We start from the raw sequence: 23147 nt of genomic DNA, 5'->3' as shown, positions 1-23147 counted from the left end.
CAAAGGAAAAGGGCGGGGGAACCGAGGGTAAGGGCGGGCGGGGTGGGGGGGGCGTCTCAAGAACCCGGGAAACTGCAAAATTGACGTTTGTGCCGCTAGACGCGGGCGAGCAGCGGAAAGGGAAACCTGGCGAAGGCTGGCCCACGGTCCGCTGTCCGCGCGTTCCCGGGCCTCAGAAGGGGCCCGCCAAGGGGGCGAGAGCGCGCCGCAGGGGCGGGGCGGGAGCGGCTAGCCGGGCGTTTCGCGGCCCCGGGGCTGACGAGGCGGCGCGGGCAGGCTGCGCGGCTCCCGTGGGAGGAGTCTGGCGGTGGTCGGGCCTTGTGGAGAGTGCAGCTGCGCCCAGAGAGGACGCTGCTTTCCGCTCAGGACGGACCGGCCGAGGGAGGGCGCGAGGGGAAACCGGAAGGAAGGGGAGGCGGCGGCGCCAGCCTTCCTCGGAGGGAAGCAGAAGCGAGACCCCGGCCCTAGTCGCGGCAGCAGGGCCACGCCCCCGCCGCCGCGCGTGAGGGGCCCAGTGTCTTCGTGGCCACCGGCCGCATCGGATCCCAATCCTCGGGACTGAGGGACTCGGGTGAGCAGGCGTCGCCAGCGCCGGGCGGGGGTACCCGGGGACGACCTGTGGAGGAATTGGGGGAGGAGGGCCGCGGCGGGAGGGGGCTCGGCCCTTTGTGGCTCGGCGGGCTGGGGGCGGCGGCGGCATCTTTCAAACCGGAGACGCTTCCGCTGCGGGCGGGGGAGGGGCGCGGGCGGCTGGCGACTCCCTCCACCCCCGGCGGCGGCCCCTCTGCGGCTCTGCCTCCGGCCGGTGCTTGGGGCAGGGGCGGCGGGGCTTGCCACTCGCGGGGGCGTTTCCGGCCGCGGGTCTCCCAGGCGGCGCCCTGGCCCCGTCTGGCGCCCGCATTGCCAAAATGAAGCTGCTTCCCTTAAGGACTCGCGGCGTCTTCGCGAGACGGTGGGCAGTAGGAGGGCAAGACCTTCCTTGCATTTTTTTCCCGGTACTTTTGAAGTAACCAAGAGATGTCTAGATTAACTGAGGCCCCATTGTGATCTACTGATGATTTTAAAAAGAAAGCAGAAACTGCCCTTTGAAACGGAAAATTCTGTACGTATTTACTTTAGACTGTGAAATCGCTAACTTATTGAACTCGACCACCTTTCTCTCCCTATGAATTGAGAAACCGTGAAGTGGAAGAATATCCCATAGTTTGATGTGGACCGGTTATTTTGAGTTAACAGGTTTTTTATTTCTCGTTTGTTGATCTAAGATCTCTTTTTATACTACCTCAAAGAGAGAATATACCCTCCACAGATCTCTAGAATTGTCCGATGCCACGATTGCCCCTTCAAATGAAAATAGAAAAAGAATCTAAAAATGTAAAGTTAACTATGAAAGGGTATGTTTGTGTGAAATATCTATCTTCTATATCAGCAGTGTTATAAAAACGTAAGGTACAGGACTGGTCACGTGTTGTTGACACATGAATCTGTACGTCTGGCTCACTTAGCATTCAGGCATTCACAGACAACCCTATCAGCAATGTGGTCTAACTAAAATTTTATTTTCTTCTATTGAGGCAACCAGTTAACTGGGTGGAATTAACAGTGGTTTTCTTTCTCTTTTCTTTTTTTTTTTTTTAAGACAGGGTGTTTCCCCCCCTTCCTGCTGTGTTGTGAATTTTTGCCTGAATTTGAGTGGTATGGACTTCAAATCTCGCAATTGTGAGTGACTGACTTTAGTTAACCTTTGGTAAGGACCTTTTTCCTGACGTTTTTTAGAAGGACTTTTTCTGACTGAAAGTAAATCGAAAAGTCAAACCAGTCAGTTGTTTTCCAGTCTTGATGTAGAATTTTCCTAATGTTAAGCTTACTTCTTCACTTTGATCTTTTGTTGGTCTAGTGTTTATTGAAGTCGCTTTAGATTGGGCCCTGAAATTCTCAAGAGGTTGTTGTCCTTAGTAAACAGTACGGGGCTATGGCATTTCTGTTGAGCTTGCTTTATAGTTCGTGCTTTTCCACATAGTTCTGTTTTCTCGACAGTTTTGTAAGAAGAGTTCTAAGTGCTATAACTCTTCTCTCCTTTTTGCTCTCATAAGCAGTACCATAAAATCTGTTAGCTTTGATTATTCACATGCCCTTTAAGGAGATGGGTGGGAATAAAGGTGTCATAGTGCTTTAGTCCACAGTTCTCCATATATTTTCTTCTGGTTAATGGAAATAACGAGCTGTCTCATAAAATCCAAATATTGAGCACTGAATGTGTTTAAAGTGGATGGTAGGGACTTCTCCGGTGGTGCAGTGGTTAAGAATCTGCCTGCCAGTGCATGGGACACAGGTTCCATCCCTGGTCTGGGAAGATCCCACATGACGCGGAACAAGTAAGCCCATGCGCCACAACTGCTGAGCCCACGTGCTGCAACTACTGAAGCCCGCGCGCCTAGAGCCTGTGCTCAGAAACAAGAGAAGCCACCGCAATCAGAAGCCTGTGCACCGCAACAGAGTAGCCCCTGCTTGCCACAACTAGAGAAATCCCATGCACAGCAACAAAGACCCAATACAGCCAAAAAAAAGTAAAGTGGATAGTAAATTCATAGAAACCTGAATGCAGTCACAAAAGCCAAAAGATACGTCGATTTTCCCAAAGATTTTACTCATATACTTAGAAAAGAGTTGTATTTTTTCTTGCTCTCGTTCTAAGCCCAGGAAAAAGAATTGGTCCTGCTATCATAAAAAATATGAATGAAAATGTCAAAGTCCTTCATTATATCTTAGTCTTATCATTTCAGTTTTGTGGAGTTTGAATAGAGCAGATCATATTTAAATAACTCAGGGTATTGGAAATGATAAGTTGATTTCAAGTAACTTTTTTTTTTTTTTTTTTTTTTGCGGTACGCGGTCCTCTCACTGTTGTGGCCTCTCCCTCTGCGGAGCGCAAGCTCCAGACGCGCAGGGTCAGCAGCCATGGCTCACGGGCCCAGCCGCTCCGCAGCATGTGGGATCTTCCCAGACCGGGGCACGAACCCGTGTCCCCTGCATCGGCAGGCGGACTCTCAACAACTGCGCCACCAGGGAAGCCCTCAAGTAACTTTTTAAGTATATGAAGGGGTACTCCTGGTTCCCTTGCTGGTTTTTTCAGTACCTAGATTCCTCTGTGTGGGAAGAAGGGATTATTGTAGGAAATTTGGAGAAAATGTAATCATTTAATGAGAGATGTTTTTTAAAGTCTTTCCTTTTTTTTTTCAGTTCCACTCCCATACCTCTGACAAGTGGCAACGTGTAGTAGGTTCCATGATAGGCAGGGGATTCTGAGTATTCCTCAGTTTACCCCCCCTTTTTTTTAAAGAAACTGAGAAATTTAAATAGTCATAATCATCATTAAGCAGCTAATGATTAAGCACCTTAATGACCTCATGAATATATTTACTATCTGGGAAATATTTTCTTCTGCTGTTGTGATTGAAAAAAATCATTGATTTGGTGGAAAATGAAATCCCATTGAAAAGGTTAAGGTCAGTTTTGCTTTAGTCTATACTTCTCCAGCTTTCTTAAGTCTATGTAGAGCTGAGAAGAAAAGAGAAAAGTGATATCCAAAATAAAAGGACATACTACACTCATATAATTATTCTATCACAGATGGTGTCTCCTTTATGTTCTTGTTTAATTTTTTAAAAGTGAGATAACTTATTATTCATAATGTAGAACAGAAGCTTATTCTTGTGACCTGAATTTACTTAGGGTACTGAGCGTAACTAACTTGATGGAGCCATGTAGTTTTTTCAGTATAGTTGGAAAGGAGGAACACAAGGAAATAGACCTAGGCTCTGAATTTGATTAGAGTAGAGGAAGCTGTACTGAAATTTATCAAACTTGATACATTATTTAAAAGGCAAGGTGTTTGGTCTTTTTTTTTTTTTTTTCCTTTGGCTGCATTGGGTCTTCGTTGCTGCACACGGGCTTTCTCTAGTTGTGGTGAGCGCGGGCTACTCTACATTGCGCTGCGTGGGCTTCTTGCAGTGGCTTCTCTTGTTGTGGAGAACGGGCTCTAGGCACGTGGGCTTCAGTAGTTGTGGCGTGTGGGCTCAGTAGTTGTGGCTCTCAGGCTCCAGAGTGCAGGCTCCGTAGTTTTGGTGCATGGGCTTACTTGTCCTGCGACATGTGGGATCTTCCCAGACCAGGGCTCAAACCCATGTCCCCTGCATTGGCAGGTGGCTTCTTAACCACTGCGCCACCAGGGAAGTCCAGTTGTTTGTCTTTTAATTGATGCTTGTCACGACTCCAAAAATTTCTGTTTGTGTAGTGGTTGACAATCAATCTGAAGATCAGGTGGTCTTCCAAACATTCTCAACTGTCAGGGTTGTTTTGGTAACTTGAAAGCAAAGTATTTCTGGCACCAATATTTTGTCCTCCCTAAGGAGAAACCTTTTTTCTCACTGAAATGAAGAAAGGCTTGTTTTATGACTGGTATCATTTAGTTTTTCTGCATGGGCATCAGCCTTCTCAAGGTTAGTCTTTGTTGTACTAGTTTGTTTCATGATTTGTACCATCAAAATACTCCCTAAAATCTTTGAATAAATTTCTCTTATCTAAAATATCATTCACCCAGCGGGAAAAGAGAACTGTGTTTGAGTGTTGAGACCTTGTAATTGGGACCCTTAGACCTGTATAGGTGTGAAGTTTTGAAAGTCGGGAAAGTACTACAAAAAGCTTGACCAGTGAGTGCGTTAATAAAAGTAATTGCAAATTTTTTTGCACACAGTAGTACTGTTGTGTATCAGGCAGCACAGTTCCAAGCTCTTCATAGAACTCATTTAATTCTTAGTCCATTGAGAAGAATTCTGTTTTTATCCCCCATTTTACAGATGAGCATACTCATGACAGAAAAAGGTCACACAACTAGTAAGTTGCAGAACTGGGATTTCAACCCAAGTAATTTGGCTCCACAGTTCACGCTCTTAATTTTTTGGCAATACATGAAATTCAGAATGCCTTGGATTCTTTCTAACAAAAGTTTTTGATCTTCTGTATTGAGATTTGTAGCAGTGGAAGATGGAGCATCACCTAAGTTAATATACAGCTTGAAAATGCTTCATACAGATGATAACCTGTAGCCCACTGCCCTTCCTTTTTATCACTGTTTTATCCTTACTGTGTAATTTTTGTGCAGTCCTTGTTTGCAGCCTCCTCTCCATCTTTTTATCCTTCCTCATTTCACATATACAGCTCAGTTAATTGCTGAGCAGTCTCATATTCACAATCAGTTATTTAATCCTTTATTCTTTCCTTTATCCTCCAGGTCTTCCCTGTATAACATTGGAAAAGCTTGTTTTGTATCTGTTTGAGTTTCTACAGCTACTCTGTGGAAGGGCACTACAAATGACACACCTGTGGGAATGAAAACTAGATTTCAAAGTGAAGTTAGACACATCTGCTTCCCCTAATAAAAAACCACTGCCATCAACCTCTGAAACCTGTGAAAGTATTTGGAATTATTTTTTAAAATTTTAATATTTCACACCTTTTTCTAATTAATCTTGATTCCTGTTCCTTGAATATCAGTATTTAGATCCTATAAAATTTATTATTACCATTATTTTTAAATTATGAGTATTATAGTAGCATTTACTTTGTGTAAATTTTCTTTGCAGATACACTTTTGGGCATATTTTAGCTTTTGCAGCCTAAGGACTTCAGTTTTTTAATAGGAAAGTGAAGTGAGGATTTCAGACAACCAACGTAAACTTCTGGAGTACAACTGACCCTTGAACAACTCGGGGTTGGGGCGCCAACCCTCCTAATACTAGAAAATCTGCATGTAGCTTATAGTCAGCCCTCCAAATTCTATGTTCATCCATATCTGTGGTTCCGCATCTGAGGATTCAACCAACTGCAGATCGTGTAGTGCTGTAGTATTTACCATTGAAAAAAACTGGACCTGTGTAGTTCAAACCCCTGTTGTTCAAGGGTCAGCTGTACAGGTACTTTGAAAGTTGGATTTTTCTACAGTTTGATTCTGTGGTGAAAATGAAAAACAAGTTAGCTCTGTGAAAATTTACTTTATAGTCGAATTGATTATTCAGAGGGAGGAAAACCTATTGAAATAACTTTCCATAAGAGGTGTTTCAGATTTTTAAGTAGAATTGTATATATTGATATGGATTGTTGACTGATTTAATCCTAATGACCATTTAATAACAGAATGTTTGTTTTGAAACTGTTTTGTGTGGTGGAATTCACTCAGTAGAACCTTGGAGGCTTGGGTATCCTAGAGCAGCGGTCTCCAACCTTTCTGGCACCAGGGACTGGTTCCATGGAAGACAGTTTTTCCACGGGCGGGGGTGGGGTGGGGAGGCGATGGTTCAGGCGGTAAGGCTGCCCTCTTGCTGTGTGGCCAGGTTCCTAACAGGCTGGGGACCAGTACCAGTCTACGACCCAGGGATTGGGGTCCCCTATCCTAGAGAAAATGTTAGGATCAAAGTTTTGGCTTTTCCTTTTTTTCTCCCAATCTCAAGCAATTTATAAGTTTTCTGTTCTTACAGGAAGCTCTTAGATTTAAAAATAAGTTGGTCTTTGTTCTGTACTTATTTGCAGGAAGTCGGTAAAAAGGAAAGGATCTCATCCTATGTATAGCATTCTAACCTTATTCATTGCTATTATTCTCTGCTACCAAACAGATCAATCAAAAATATTGAATTGAGCGCAGAACTTAGAAAAAAAGTAAGAATGTGCATAGTTTTAATGCCAGAGTACATTGTACTTTATTAGATTCTGAATTTTGTTATATTGTGTTTGTATGACTCCCATTTAATTCTTATTCTAGTTGGTTTTTTTCACTGTGGAATATGTTCTAACAACCAGCTTTAAAATACAGGACTTTAAAAAAAAATAAAAAATAATAAAATACAGGACTTTTCTATTAATCTTGAGGTGCCTGGTACCAGGAAATGTGGCAAATAATAGTGGTTTCCCAGTCTTTGGCCCTTGGTTCATCTAATGAATCCATGTGTTCACTAAATGTCTTTACACATTGTCTCGTATACATCTTCTATTTTTCAAATGTATGTAAATATGTTGTAGTTGATAAAAAAAAAAGAGAAAGTGTTTTTGACTCTAAAATAGTTTTTTCTCATTGTGAGTTTGTCCCAGCAGATTATCTTTAGGAAAAAAGTCCTTTTTTTCTAAGCTTAATAAAGGATACTCACATTAGATTTAAAAAAAAGAAGTGTTTCAGAAGTCCACTGAGCCTGTAGTAAGTGGGGAAAGCGGTTGTGTGATTAGGTAAGAGACATTAAAATATTTCAGTTGAAACGTGGAATATATACAGGTTAGATTAAGAATTATATTTAGGACTTAACCTGGTGGCGCAGTGGTTAAGAATCCGCCTGCCAATGCAGGGGACACGGGTTCAAGCCCTGCTCCAGGAAGACCCCACGTGCCGCGGAGCAACTAAGCCTGTGCGCCACAACTACTGAGCCTGCGCTCTAGAGCCCTTGAGCCATAACTACTGAGCCCGTGCACCTAGAGCCGGTGCTCCACAAGAGAAGCCACTGCAATGAGAAGCCCGCGCAGCGCAACGAAGAGTAGCCCCCGCTCGCCACAACTAGAGAAGGCCTGTGTGCAGCAACGAAGACCCAACACAGCCATAAATAAATAAATAAATTTATAAGAATTTTATTTAATTCAACTTTCAAGCATTTGAGGTTTGTGCGTTTTCCTTGTTCGTGTGATCTGAAGGGAAAACGATCTTCTAGGAAAAACAGCTTGAGATATGTATTTTTGTCACTGATTTTTTTTTTAATTTCTTAATATTTGATCAAGAAACAGCCTGAAGCAGAGATTGGTACATTTGGCCTGCAGTATGTTTTTGTAAATAACATTTTATTGAAATAGTCATGTCCATTTATTTACAGGTTGACTTTTGCTGCTTTCAGGCTACAGTAGATTAAGCATTTGGGACAGAGACCTTAATGGCTTGCAAAGCCTAAAATATTTTGTCTTTATGATGAGAAAAGAGAGTAGTATACCTTTTGAAAGTTTGGTTTTTTTAATTAAATAATCATTGCATATGTTAACAAAATTCAGAAGGTTTAAATAGGTCTTCAATAAGTTTTTCCTTCCTCTGCAATGTGAACCACGGTTAGCAATGGGGACAAGTGCCAATTGCCTCCTTTCCTCGTTTTACTTGTGCTACAATTGTTCTTATGGTAAAGAATAAAATTTTCTTGTATTATGTCTCTATCAAAAGTTTGGAAATGAAAGAGCACGACAGCTAGATTTTATTCATTTGCCTGCTTCTTTTTGTTTTTGAGTTTGTCTGGAATAATTGGTTTTTAAAACACCCTGTTTTTAAATGATAGTCGTGTTTTGGCTGTAGTAAGGGTAAATGCACTTGGTGTCTTGGAGCTCTAGTGGTTGGCAACTCTCAGTCTGAGTCCTTAGAGTACAATACAACGACCAGCCTTTAGTAAATACTCAAACATTTGTTGAGTTAAATTTAAGTAGCCATTAATTTATAATAGAAAATTAAGTAAACAATTTCATTGATACCTGAGAATTACTAAGCCTGAGGATGCTAAATTCTACATACAACAGGGAGTATGACTTTTTTTTTTGAAACTAGTTTTAGGTATAACACAGAATGATATATGGTACAATATATTTATTAAAAAGGGAAAATTCATAAAATGAGTCAAATCATTGGTTATTAAGTAATATGGTACAGACATTGTGAAATGTTTCAGAGTATGTAGGATATTGGTTTTAAGGTTTTTTTTTTTCTGGAACAAGTTGGGAAATTAATTAAGTTTTATTTTTAGGAGAGAAGGAATCTTGTTATAAAAAATATGTTACGGGCATTTAAGGTGGTTGTTGTTGATCATCTTAAACTTTGCCATTTTTCCCCATTTTTATTTAATACATTTTGAAGTCTGTGTTCCCAGAGAAGGGACACTGAATTTTATTTTGGATTGTACTAGATACAGATCAGTTTAAATTAAGTTGACTTTATATGATGTCTGAATGACTTTTTCTGCCTATTTTAATATTACGATATCATAAATAAAAATTACTTTATTAGGAAGAAATGTACCCTAGATTTCAAAGGAAAGGGTGGGAATAGGGTGTATAAAGCAGTGACAATGAGATTATATAAAGTTGGCTCGCCATGTAGTATTCTAAAAGCAGACTTCAGTTTTAATAGTTTTATGCATATGATAAAAAGAAATCAAATCTAGTAAAACTGAGACAAATTCAATGGGGCTCAAAAAAGTCACTGCAAAAAAATCAGGTCATAGTATGAGGTCAGAGAAATGACCAGAGTGAACCTGTACACCTACCCTGCAAGGAATTCTGGAGTCTAATCTAAATCCATCCCTGCACTGGCCACCAGTTCCTGTCACCTGGTTTAAATATGGGTGGAGGGCTTCCCTGGTGGCGCAGTGGGTAAGCATCCACCTGCCAGGGGACACGGGTTCGATCCTTGGCCCAGGAAGATCCCACATGCTGCGGAGCAGCTAAGCCTGTTCACCACAACTGCTGAGCCCATGTGCCTAGAGCCTGTGCTCCACAGCAAGAGAAGCCACCGCAATGAGAAGCCCGTGCACCGCAACGAAGAGTAGCCCCTGCTCGCCGCAACCAGAGAAAAGCCTGCACGCAGCAATGAAGACCCAACACAGCCAAAAATAAAGTAAAATAAATTTTAAAAACTAATAATAAATAAATATGGATGGGGACAATTTTGGGTCCTGCAGCTGGGGTTAGGACTTACAGTCTATTAATACATGCATTTCTGTAAGATAAATTTTTAGAGGTAGAATTGAAAGATTGAGGTATTAAGCATTTTCAGTGCCAAATATATCTTCTATAATACTTCATTTGCAATCGGAAATTCAAAAACCTCTTAAAATGAAGTTAAAAATTTTTTTTTTTTGCAAAACTTGACCTGAAGTAACATAAGACTGTATATAGTATTATTTTTCACAATGTGCATGTTTCCCTCAGTCAGAATAGTAGGATGTTCAGTTCTGGAGCTCTGCCCCAGACCCTTTGTAATACATGATATATGTACCACATTACCTCTGTAAGATCTGAAAAATTCTAAATTCTAGAACACAGCTGGCTCCAAGAGTTTGTTTGTTTGTTTTTGTTTGTTTGTTTTTGTCTCCATTGGGTCTTTGTTGCTGAGCGCTGGCTTTTCTCTAGTTGCAGCGAGCGGGGGCTACTCTTAGTTGCGGTGTGTGGGCTTCTCATTGCCGTGGCTTGTCTTTGTTGCGGAGCACGGGCTCTAGGCACGCGGGCTTCAGTAGTTGTGGCACGTGAGCTCTCGAGCGCAGGCCCAGGAGTTGTGGCACACAGGCTTAGTTGCTCCACGGCATGTGGGATCTTCCTGGACCAGGGCTTGAGCCCGTGTCCCTTGCATTGGCAGGTGGATTTTTTTTTTTTTTAAGTTTATTTATTTATTTTTGGCTGCATTGGGTCTCTTTGTTGGGTCTTCGTTGCTGCACATGGGCTTTCTCTAGTTGTGGCAAGCGGGGGCTACTCTTCGTTGTGGTGCGTGGGCTTCTCATTGCAGTGGCTTCTCGTTGCAGAGCTCGGGCTCTAGGCGTGCAGGCTTCGGTAGTTGTGGCACGCAGGCTCAGTAGTTGTGGCACACGGCCTTAGTTGCTCCATGGCATGCGGGATCTTCCTGGACCAGGGCTCGAACCTGTGTCCCCTGCATTGGCAGGTGGATTCTTAACCACTGCATCACCAGGGAAGTCCCAAGAGTTTTGATTAAGGGCTTATACGTATGTATCAACTTATACTCCTCTGTAAGAATGCTCGTTTCCCGACACCCTCACTAACACTGGGCCTTGCTGCATTATTAATATGTGAAAATAGCCAGTGATTTTAGGTATTATTAGCTTTAGAGGTTATAGTAGTAAACTTAGATTTATAGTGTAACTTTCAGATTTGGAAGAGCAAAGTCATTACCTTAAATGACCCAAAGTCTCTGCCTTTGCACCTATTTTAGTTACTTCCATATAGTTAACTTGGCTGGAAATTTGACAGTCTACGTCAAGTTTGCAGTTCATGTAATAGTATAGTTTGGCAGGAAGTACAATGTGATCTTCTCTGACATATGGATGATATTTTTGTGAGAAAAAGTATTAGTGGTTCCAGTGATGGTCAAATATATTTATAGGTTTCATGTCAACAGCACTTGACTTTCTGATTATGGAGCTAAGAGTCATCTAATTAGGAAATAGGTGATAGTTTTTAACTGTTATTAGCACTGTATATTCTATATGTTTTTCCTGATTTGTAATTCCTTTGCCATATGTTGTAAATACTGATTTCTAAATAACATTTTAAATTAAACTTTAATGCAGCTGGAATTTCTTTTGATGAATGGTATGCAGTATGACTAAAACTTAGGTGGGTTTTTTTTCCTTCAGTGGGTAACCAGTTGTTCCAACGTTATTTGTTGAAATAACCCAATCTTCTAGTTTGAAATGACTTGTTTATCTTTATCATATCTAATGTTTTTTTTAACATGGATGTATTGTATTTACTTATTTACCTATAGTGTTTGTTTATTTTTGTTTACTTGGGTTTATTGTAGAATTGTAATACATTTTAATATTTGTTAAGAGTATGAGGAAAAACTTGTTTTTCCTTCCCCTCAAATATCTTGGCAGTATTTGTGAATTCTTCCAGATGAATCTTCTGCAAGTTGGATTTGTATTAAATTTACACATTTTGAGAACATTCATATCTCTATAGTATGAAGTCTTCATGTAGGAATACATTCCTCTATTTTATCATGTTTTACGTTTCATTTTTCAGTAAAATTGTATGTTCTTATAAAGATTTCTAGGAAGGAACCACTGTACAGAGAGAGATATGTTGTATTTATCTCCGTTACAGGATTGAGCTGCAAATTTTATAATATAGTTTATGCTTTGGAAATAAACAAATTCAATCTATTTATCATATAGTTTAAGTAATTTAAATATAAAGGCTGTGTGAATACATTTAAATTATACTCCCCAAATGAGAATCTCCTTGCAAGAGAAAGGTTTTTTTTTTTTCTCTTAAATTACAGTCATGTATTGCCCCTAAACAAATAAGTAGGAGATTTGGCTTTGCTGGTAATTGAAATTATTTATTTTTAAAGAACTTTTAAAAAACTGTATGCTTATTGATGTGTTCCTTATTTTCTAGAATGTTTATATTTTGTATAGAAGGCAAAAAATTAACTTAAAACCACAAATGTAATAAACTTGTTAAATGTCCCTTTTCTCATGTTTCATTTTTATGGTAATGTCTAAAGTTGAACTTCAAAAAATAATTCATATTTAAGTCTGCGATTTTAAACATTGTATTCTAAAAATGTACTGACCTAGATACTCTAACTGAACTTTTTTTTCTTTTTAGTTACTCCAGAGGATCCACAGAACATAGGATGTTGCCACAAAATCTACCTCGTGTGTTACTCTCTTTCACTCATGAGTTGAACAACAGTTACAAATTTGAGCAAGATATCTGCAGACTGTGTTGAAAAACTCTGAAGAACCTAATTAACACAGGATGACCTGGTAGTGATTCTAAGCCTAAAAAGATACTGCTCATTAGTGAATGTATCAATCTTGGTTCTGAATGCTGCAGATAACAGCAAGCAGAGTTTCTCCTTTCTTTATTTCTGAAGCATTCACTTGACCTTCCATCAGTAAGACTGATTTTTCTAATCTGTTCCTGGATATATTAATGGAATACAGTCATGTCCACTCAAGACGAGAAGCAGGTCAATACTGAATATGCTGTGTCCTTGTTGGAACAGTTAAAACTGTTTTATGAACAGCAGTTGTTTACGGACATAGTGTTAATTGTCGAGGGCACTGAATTCCCTTGTCATAAGATGGTTCTTGCAACATGTAGTTCTTACTTTAGGTAAGTACTGTAATCTTGGTTAGTTTGTAATTTCAAATGCAGAATGTTAGCTTGTTTTAATCTTTTAAACATTATTTAAATTTTTAAAAAAAGTTAGGTGTCTTAATGTTTTGCTTAAGTTTTTTATTTGGGGGCTTCCCTGGTGGCGCAGTGGTTGAGAGTCCGCCTGCCGATGCAGGGGACACGGGTTCATGCCCTGGTCCGGGAAGATCCCACATGCCGCGTGTCTGGAGCCTGTGCTCCGCAACGGGAGAGGCCATAACAGTGAGAGGCCTGCGAACCACAAAAAGAAAAAAGTAAAAAACAAAAAAATTTTCTATTTGGGTGATATAGTGCTTGTCAAATCACCTACTTGCGTGTGTAAGTAAGGGGCAGGTGAAATAAGTTTTTACAAAGGATTAAATACAAGAAATATGTTGAAATTAACTAAGGTAAAGTTTTAATGATGGGGAGGCAAAAAGGTTCAGAATACTATTTTTTCATTGAAAGAAAGAAAAACGAATGGGGTAATTTTCACTTACTCTTAAGATTTTAAAATGTTACATTTAGAAAACAGTCATTGTTTATAAATTTAAGAGTTACAGGAGGCTTAATAATAACTTTTAGAAGATAATTGGTACTGTTTAGACATGTTAAGGACTTTTATTTCCTTTGCAAAAATGAGTTCCTTTACTCACTCTTGGTTTCTTTCATCATTTGTGCTATTGTTTTAGCCGTACCAGACTCCTTGCCAGATTGAAATAGTTAATAATTAATAATGTTTTTGTTCTCTGTGCCTCAGAATTTATAAGTTGATTTAGTTATTTGTTTGCTAATTACAAATAAATAAAGCTTAACTTTACATTTTTATGATCTTTTGCAACTTTTAATCTTTTTAAGATAGGTTTCCCTTTATTATGTGTTTCATGGGAGGAAAAGAATTAAGGCGTAGAAATTCCTATATTTGGTCTCTGCCCTTAGGTTGAATTTTTACTTAATATTTGAAAGGGACAGGGAGAATAAAGATGAATGAAATGTGGACCAGTATATTCCTGCTACAAATCTTAGCTGGCGTAAGTGGAGATCAGCAATGAAAGTTACTTTCTGCTGCTCCTTAGTGGCAGCTGTAGACAGGACAGGTTTAATCTTGACTTTTCAAGGCTAACATACACGAAGGTGTAGAAACTTAACATTCCTTAGTATAACACATCTCATGATGATTCTAGAAGCTAAGGCCCAAATGTCAGTTGCCTTGCTCTGCCTGCCACTGTTTCAGGTTTAGCTGTGGATATTTCATGCAATTTCAGACATTGATTTTCTTATCTTTGGAAGCTGAGCATATTTGCAAACAGTGGTTCTAGAGAATTTAATGGATCTAGAGGATGCTCAGAATCCTCTTGTGCTTCTACAAATAGAGATTCTTGGATTTCAAACCTAGAAATTATGATTCAGTGGGTCTGAGTTAGAGTTTTAGGATTTGTATGTTTAAGAGCTTCCCAGATGATTGTGATGGTCAGGTTTTTTTGTTTTTGTTTTTTCATATTTATTGACTTAGTAGATGGTGTTAGAAATTCAAGGTTATAGATTCAATCAAACCTGGGTCCATTAGTTCTCCCTTTTTAATGGTTATTAATTACAAATTGATTATCCATTATTGGAATGAGCTATATGCTTTAGTTGTGGATTTTCAGATTGATATTTGTAATCATAGAGTAGAATCTTTTGTGGTAATATTTTAGCAGTCATCTTGTATAACTTTTAAACCTATGCAGAAAGTGTATCTCCATATTTTCTGAATTGTCATCATCTTTATCAGGAAGTAACACATGGGTTTATGGGTTAGGTATCTTACCTTTTTTTCTTCCGCGCTAAGTCTGTTTTTTATTGTATAGATAAAACACTGTTCTTTAAATTCTCTAGCCCTGAGGTTATTATTTATCTTTAATTGGGTTGGAATTGGTTTTCCTGAAGACCAAGAAGTTTAAGTATTTCATTAATGTTACAATCTTAAAAACAACACATTCTCTTTAAGGCTGCTGTTATTAACTTATCACTAACTAGTTTCCTTTTTTAGCATCCTTGGTGTTCTGAGAGAATATATTCTCCCTAAAGCAAATCAGATACTAAGAAGTAGAAATAATAGTAGAAAGAGTAGTCCTATCCATGTTTGGGCTTAAAGCCATCCATCTTTAAAATCCTGTGTCTGGACCAGTTTCATAATCCACAAGACGAAGACATTTATATATTAATTTTCCCTCCCATATATATTCTCTGGACTGTGTAGATTATTGTTATTGTATATTCCCACAATAATAACCTGATTTTCTCCCAAGTGTTCTTCAACTGGATTCTGCTTTCAGGTTTGTAGATTTTGGTATCCTTACATATAATGTTGCTATCAATCTTTATCATTAGAAATTTACTATTAGAAATTTTGCCTTTTGAAACAGATACATTCCTCCTTTGTAGTTTACCAGTTCCATCCCACTAAGAATCAAAAGAACTTCTGAAATCCAGAGAACCTCTGAAATGGTAGTTTCTTCTTCTTGGTAACATATACACTTCATTTTAGACCCTAAATGAAGGGGATTACTTGAGAATTACTCAACACCTCTTCCACTATGGTAATTTAGCCTCCTATAATATTATGCAATTCAGTATTTACTCTTTCTTTAAAAAGTCTGTTTAAGATTTTTATAATCAAGTTGGCTAGGCTTCTACTAATCTTTGGTCTTCAGGAAGCATAGTTCCTTCACAGAAGTCCATCATTCTGGTGTCATAAACCATAGTCTAGAATAACCAGTCTCAGTGTCATCTGTATAGTCAGCTGTTCCCTTGCCCTACTTCCTCTTTCAAAGTTAACTACTTTCTACTGGCACAGATAGAAAAGCACATGACCCCTAAATCTTGCATTTTTACTCAGAGCTCCTATAGTTCTTTTCAGGTTGCTTTTGTTATTTCCCATTCTCTCGGGCCACACAAGTGAAGCCAGTAGCAATTGGTGTTTTTATTAGTTTCTTGTCACATCTTGGGTATTTTTCAACAGCACTTCCTAATCTCTGTTACTTGGTTGGGTTTATTTATGGCCATTCTGTATTCTTTGGGAGGAAGTTATCAACCACCCTGATTGATGTTTTTGCCACTCTTCCATTCCCTAACTGCCTGAAGTTTAGTTGCTGTTCTTACTGCTCATTCTGAGCTACACTAAAAATCACTAGTGCCTTCCTAATTGCTTTTGCAATGTTTGTTATCCTTGACTACCGTTTTTGACACCCTACCTCTCTTGCCCTGAGTAGCATTGTACTGACTGGCTTGTTCTTATTTCTCTGATGAATGTTTCTCAACCTTCTGTTATTCTTTTTTCTAACACATGTCATTTTGTAGATAATTCACAGTCTTCTGCATTAATGCCTGACCTTCAAAGTTCCAGTTGTATTAAATACTTAACTGATTATTGTATTACTTCCATTTGACTCAGCTGCTCGCACCTCAAACATATCTAAAATTTAACTCACCTTTTTTGCAAGATTAACTGTTTTCCTTGACCTTACAATTTTTCTCTCAATGGTTAACATTTTTTTCAGGTACTTGAAAATAAACAGCTTTGATTCTTTCCCTGTCTACTTCCTACTATAGTCTATTCCATACGTTCAGAAAATCACCAGATCTTGTTGGTTTTTTGTAAAAGCTTTTGTATCCATTTCTGCCAACCTAGCTCAGGTGGTTCTTACTTCTAATCTAGATTATTGCAGTAGCCTCAGAACCCTTTTTCCTATCTCCAGCCTTTGGCCCTTGAGGTCTGTCAGTACAAAATATTCATCCTAGAATACATTTTATTATGCTAATAAATCCATGCTGAAAACCCTTCAGTGAACCTTCTTCACTATCTACAATAAAAAGCTCAGACTCGTATGTCTGTGTATGTGTGTGTGTGTGGTTTTTTTTTTTTTGGGACATGCTGAGGGGCTTGCGGATCTTACCCCAGCCAGGGATTTGAACTCGGGCCCCGGCAGTGAAAGCACTGGGTCCTAACCCCTGGACTGCCAGGGAATTCCCTCCTATATCGCATTTTAAAATCCCTCTGTGGGACTTCCCTGGTGGTCCAGTGGTTAAGACTCTGTGCTGTCCATGCAAGGGGTGCCACTTTGATCCCCTGGTCGGGGAACTGAGAATCTCACATGCCTCAAGGCCAAAAAAAAAAAAAAAAGCCCTCTGTGATCTGACTGCCACTTATCTTTCCGATGTTTTTCATGAGCCCTTATGTTCAGCAATGTCACTGGGAAAAACAGTTCTTATGTTCTACCCTGACTCACTGTTTTATCCATTTTAAAGCCTTTCTCATCTTCTTGTCCTTGAGGTTGCCCAGGCTAGTTCTTGTGCTACCCACTTATGATCACTATAGGCATTTCTGTACATACAACAATATTCTTTGTTTTCTTACCTCTTCCATGTATATGGGCATTTTACTTTGTATTCTCCACAACACTAATTGCCTTTCCAGCATATTTTCCTGCTTGTAATTTTTAGGAAACTGTTCTGCATATTTTTAGGAAATCATTTGAGTAAATGAAATTTTTAACGGCTTTATTGAGATCAAATTTACACACAAATGAATTTTAGTATCTTTACAATTTAATTTGAAACATTTCCATCACTTTGTGCCAATTTACAGTCACTCACTGTTCTTACCCACAGCCCTAGGCAACCACTAATCTCCCTTCTGCCTCTATATATTTGCCTCATATATATTTGTATACACATCATACAGTATGTGTCTTTTGTATCTGCCTTTTTTTCACTGAGCATAATGATTTTGAGGTTTGTGTTGTAGCACGTATAATAGAGTTCCTTTTTATTGCTGAATTCCTGTATGACTATAAGGATTAAATTAGTTTTGATGTTATCACTCAGAATGGCACAGTGGAGTAGTTTGGTATATCTTTGGCACTGGATTATAATTTTCTGTTGTTTCCCTTGAAAGCTTTCCCTATAAGTTGTCCATCAGCAAATACCCTAAATAAACATCCCATATTGTCTAGTTTTTCTTTTTAGCCTTACATTTGTTTTCCCCATCTCTACTATAGGGCCATGTTCATGAGTGGACTAAGTGAAAGCAAACAGACACACATACACCTGAGGAATGTGGATTCAGCCACCTTACAGATAATAATAACGTACGCATACACGGGTAACCTGGCAATAAATGACAGCACTGTAGAACAACTTTACGAAACAGCTTGCTTCCTGCAGGTAAGCAGTTTTTTCAGTCTTACAGCTATGTAATTTTATTGCAGATTTTAGAAGGTAAAACTCTTTTTAAAATACGTAAGGGAAAAACAGTAGGATTTGATCAGCTAATAAACTTAGTTTTATGATGGGAACTTGACTAAAAAGATAGGTGAAAATTTCATATTAGTTTCATAGTCTGCCTAATATACCACAGGATTTAGATTTCAAGTAAAAGAAATTTTTAACAGCATTTGTTAAATTTAAGTGCTTCAGTTTTTTGGCTAGAAGCTTAGATGTGCTAATTTTTGATGGTTTTTTCACAGAAAATGTCAAGATTCTTATGGAAGTTATCAAACATAAATGTTCATAATAGCCATGAGACCTTACTGAGCTATTAAGGAAAATTATTTAAACTAAAATAAAAAGTGATGATTGATATATTTACATATGATAAGCTATTTCACTGTGTTTCCCCTTCAACTTTTTTTCTTTTTTGGCTGTGCCGCGTGGCTTGCAGGATCTTAGTTCCCCGACCAGGGATTGAACCTGGGGCCCCTGCAGTAGAAGTGCAGAATCTCAACCACTGAACCACCAGGGAATGCCCCCCCCTTCAACATTTAACTTTAAGAGGAATATAAAAATATTTTCCTCATTTTTTCCAAAGGGAGAAATAAAGTTTCTCCAAAGGGAGAAACTTTAAAGGTTAAATTCTGGGAGTACAGTTCATGATACCTAGTAGGTACTTGATAAATGTGTGCTGAATAAATGTGAATGATGCCGGTCGAATGCCAGTTTCTGGGTGTAACTCTGGGAACCAGAACTCAGTCTGTCCATGCCTTAAGTACCTGTCTTCCTTTTTAGTTCTGTATTCTTCCCCCCCCACCCATAAACTGTGCAGTGTCCTACTATACCTATAACTCTGGGGACACTGAAGTCATGGTAGCTTCCTGGTGCTTTAGAACGGAAGACATTCACATCCTAAATCCAAACCTAAAAGGGAGAAATGCCTACTGTAAGAACTGTCTTTCTTCCATAGCTTATATGTTTTCATTACCTTTTTAAATTTTTTAGCAATTCTAAAAGCAAGTTTTTTTAGAATTGCTAAAAAATTGAGGAATTTTAAGAAATTTGGATTCCAGAACATTGTTATTATAGTGATACCTTTCCTTATAATTTTTTTCTATCATGTTAATGAAACCTATAGGCATATGCTTGGCCAAATGCAAAACAGCACTCTGCCTCTGGGAGTAAGTTGCCCTGGCAAGCCTGGGAATGTGGCATTTTATGACTACCAACATGGCTTTTACTATTAACCACATGAAATGATGTTTTTATATGCCAGGTTCTGTACTAATGCTTTATATAGGTTCTCGTCTAATTCTTAAAATAATCACTTGTAAGGAAGGATTTCCCCATCCTACACAGGAGAAAGCTGAGGCTTAGAGAAGTAAAGCTACTTGTCTGATATTGTACAAGTGTTGACCGGCCAATCCAGGTTTTGAATCCAAGCAACCTGGCTTCTTATCACAAACTGCTTCTAGTCAATCACTGTGTCGTTGAATAAGTATAGTAGGTAGCACTTCTGACTCAAGATCTACTGTTTCTTAAGAAACAACAAATCTAGGAAAGTTAGAGTGGCTAAGATGGGTCGTTTAAATATAGGTAATTTGTAATTGCACATGAATATATTCTTTTGATTGGTTATCCTACTGCTCCATGTAAGAAAGGCAAATAATAACTACTGTTAGGCATTGTGTATGATTTTCTGCTTCTATATGACTGTCTTGTCCATGTTAAGAAAACCAGATTCCAGCTTCTCAACAGTAATCATTTCCTATACTGATTTACATTGTTTTCATTTGGTTCTCTCAATTACATATTTTGCTAGGCTTTAAAAAATACATAACTTATGCATGAATTAATTTCTTTCCCTTTCCCTTTAAGGCTGTTTAGGTTTTTAAGAGCCTATTTAATGTTATACTACTGACTCCTAAATAGGGCAGTTAAGTAGGCCACTGGACAGGAAGACGAAATGCAAAACTATGCATAGTCTTCTAATTTTATTATTACTGGAAGATTATCTCTTAGCCCAAACATGTGTAGCTAAAAATAAAAACTATAGTATAGGGATCTGATTAATATACCTGTGTGTTACATAAAAATAAAATTTGTCTAGCCTGCCTTTATCAGCCTTTTTTTTCCCTTCTATTTTAGGTAGAAGATGTGTTACAACGTTGTCGAGAATATTTAATTAAAAAGATAAATGCAGAGAACTGTGTGCGATTGTTGAGTTTTGCTGATCTGTTCAGTTGTGAGGAATTAAAACAAAGTGCTAAAAGGATGGTGGAGCACAAGTTCACTGCTGTGTATCACCAGGAAGCTTTCATGCAGCTGTCACATGACTTACTGATAGACATTCTCAGTAGTGACAATTTGAACGTAGAAAAGGAGGAGACAGTTCGTGAAGCTGCTATGCTGTGGCTAGAGTACAACACAGAATCACGATCCCAGTATTTGTCTTCAGTTCTTAGCCAAATCAGAATTGATGCACTTTCAGAAGTAACACAGAGAGCTTGGTTTCAAGGTCTGCCACCCAATGATAAGTCTGTAGTTGTTCAAGGTCTGTATAAGTCCATGCCCAAGTTTTTCAAACCAAGACTTGGAATGACTAAAGAAGAGATGATGATTTTCATTGAAGCATCTTCAGAAAATCCTTGTAGTCTTTACTCTTCTGTCTGTTACAGCCCCCAAGCAGAAAAAGTTTACAAGCTATGCAGCCCACCAGCTGATTTACATAAGGTTGGGACCGTTGTAACTCCCGATAATGACATCTATATAGCAGGTGGTCAAGTTCCTCTGAAAAATACAAAAACAAATCACAGTAAAACAAGCAAACTTCAGACTGCCTTTAGAACTGTGAATTGCTTTTACTGGTTTGATGCACAGCAAAATACCTGGTTTCCAAAGACCCCGATGCTTTTTGTCCGCGTAAAGCCATCTTTGGTTTGCTGTGAAGGCTATATCTATGCAATTGGAGGAGATAGTGTAGGTGGAGAACTTAACCGGAGGACCGTAGAAAGATATGACACTGAGAAAGATGAATGGACAATGGTAAGCCCTTTGCCTTGTGCTTGGCAGTGGAGTGCAGCAGTTGTGGTTCATGACTGCATTTACGTGATGACACTGAACCTCATGTATTGTTATTTTCCAAGGTCTGATTCATGGGTAGAAATGGCCATGAGACAGACTAGCAGGTCTTTTGCTTCAGCTGCAGCTTTCGGTGATAAAATTTTCTATATTGGAGGGTTGCACATTGCTACCAATTCTGGCATAAGACTCCCCTCTGGCACTGTAGATGGGTCTTCAGTAACTGTGGAAATCTATGATGTGAATAAAAATGAGTGGAAAATGGCAGCCAACATCCCTGCTAAGAGGTACTCAGATCCCTGTGTTAGAGCTGTTGTGATCTCAAATTCTCTATGTGTGTTTATGCGAGAAACCCACTTAAATGAGAGAGCTAAATATGTCACTTACCAATATGATCTGGAACTTGACCGGTGGTCTCTGCGGCAGCATATATCTGAACGTGTACTGTGGGACTTAGGGAGAGATTTTCGATGCACTGTGGGGAAACTTTATCCATCCTGCCTTGAAGAATCTCCATGGAAACCACCAACTTATCTTTTTTCACCGGATGGAACAGAGGAGTTTGAACTGGATGGAGAAATGGTTGCACTACCATCTGTATAGTCAGGAGTTCAGGGAGTGCACGCCTGATCTATTTGCTTTGTCATTTTCTTTGCTAAATGAGAGAGGCTATGAAAGGACTGAATATGAGTACATAAAAATCTATCTTTGATAAATTTTATTTTTATGCCCTACTTAATATTTGCATCAGTATAATATATATCAGTGAGTCTTAAGAAAGATATGCTTCCATAATATGAAATAGATTATCCAATAATTGAGAAACTTTTATGTGTATCATGAGCATAAAAATCTGGATTATCTAACATTGTTAGCCCTGTGTATGTACAGTTCCAAAAGTTCTCTTATTAAAGTAGTTTCCTGTTCCTAGTGTGGTATATCGCAAATTATGCTGAGGTTATTTTATTATATGTATTTCATTCCTGTGCTTCTGTTCTGAAGTCCTGGAATAGTTTTTTTCGGTGTAGTTAATTGAGCTGCACTTAACACAAATGTCCATGTTGGTATTAGAAATGTTGTCTAAATCCTATAGTTGAGGAAGATCTTCCATTTTATGGTATTGCACAGGGAAAGTATGACTGCAGGATCAGTCTAACTATTAGGTGCATGTATTCTCTTTTCACTAACTTATACTTGTCTATCTAGAATACAGGTCTTCCAATCAGCTGGTCATTTACCAGGTGTGGACTTAAGTTGCTGGGCTTGCAATAAGAATTGCTAGTCCCTCATTGTGCGGGTCTGTGTGGAGCTTTAATCAGTAAATGCCTCCACTTTCTGTATTACATTAACATTGGCTCATGCATATAACTACCTGCTGCTGTCGTATTTCTCCATCTTAAAGATTTAGAGTGGGTTAACCAGGTCATTACATCTTAATTTAATAACAAACATTACTGTAGAGTGATTGTGTATAGATATTCGTTAGCTGTCAGGGTGTGTTTTTTTTTAACCTGTTGTGTGTGGGGGGTAGGATTAGAAAGGTGAACTGTTCAGGAATTCTCTGCACTAGCGGTGCAGAAGAGCAGATAACTAGTGCTGCTCTGGCATTAATCCCAGGAACCACTAGCAGTAGCGGGGTGCCGCCAATCTAACATGAGCACAGGTGCTTCATGACAAACATTACTAGCATGTTCAACTGCATAATGTTCTGGCACTGTATTTTGAATGACATTAATTTATTAAATAAATTGTATATATTCAATATCTGTTTTTCTTTTGTGATGCTTTTAGTTGTGCTTTTAGTTTTAGTTTTACGGAGTCAGCTTAGTTTGTGACAGGTGATTTCTTCAGAATTTTGTTGATTATAT

At 38.8% G+C, this 23147-nt stretch overlaps 1 protein-coding gene and 1 non-coding gene across 7 annotated transcripts; one reads left to right on the top strand and one right to left on the bottom strand.

Annotated features, from left to right (window-relative positions):
• KBTBD2 (kelch repeat and BTB domain containing 2) lies at nt 1–22911 on the top strand. Of its 6 annotated transcripts, none has more exons than XM_060020699.1 (5): nt 1–27; nt 1640–1747; nt 12412–12924; nt 17988–18153; nt 20347–22911. In XM_060020699.1, exons 3-5 carry the CDS (start codon nt 12755–12757, stop codon nt 21880–21882), a joined length of 1872 nt encoding a protein of 623 aa, XP_059876682.1. In that variant the 5' UTR covers nt 1–27; nt 1640–1747; nt 12412–12754; the 3' UTR covers nt 21883–22911. The 6 variants fall into 6 exon arrangements, with proteins under 6 accessions (XP_059876682.1, XP_059876680.1, XP_059876679.1 ...); XM_060020697.1 differs by lacking the exon at nt 1–27 and adding an exon at nt 117–571 and having other exon boundaries at nt 1644–1719; XM_060020696.1 differs by lacking the exon at nt 1–27 and adding an exon at nt 117–571 and having other exon boundaries at nt 1644–1747.
• Nucleotides 18658–18730, bottom strand: TRNAR-UCU (transfer RNA arginine (anticodon UCU)). The gene has a single exon. It is a non-coding gene; the product is annotated as a tRNA-Arg (tRNA).
• Nucleotides 22912–23147: the final 236 nt, after the last annotated feature.

The sequence above is a fragment of the Delphinus delphis genome, chromosome 9, assembly GCF_949987515.2.
Source record: "Delphinus delphis chromosome 9, mDelDel1.2, whole genome shotgun sequence".
NCBI classification, from domain to species: domain Eukaryota; kingdom Metazoa; phylum Chordata; class Mammalia; order Artiodactyla; family Delphinidae; genus Delphinus; species Delphinus delphis.
This window is presented reverse-complemented; position numbering and strand designations above follow the sequence as displayed.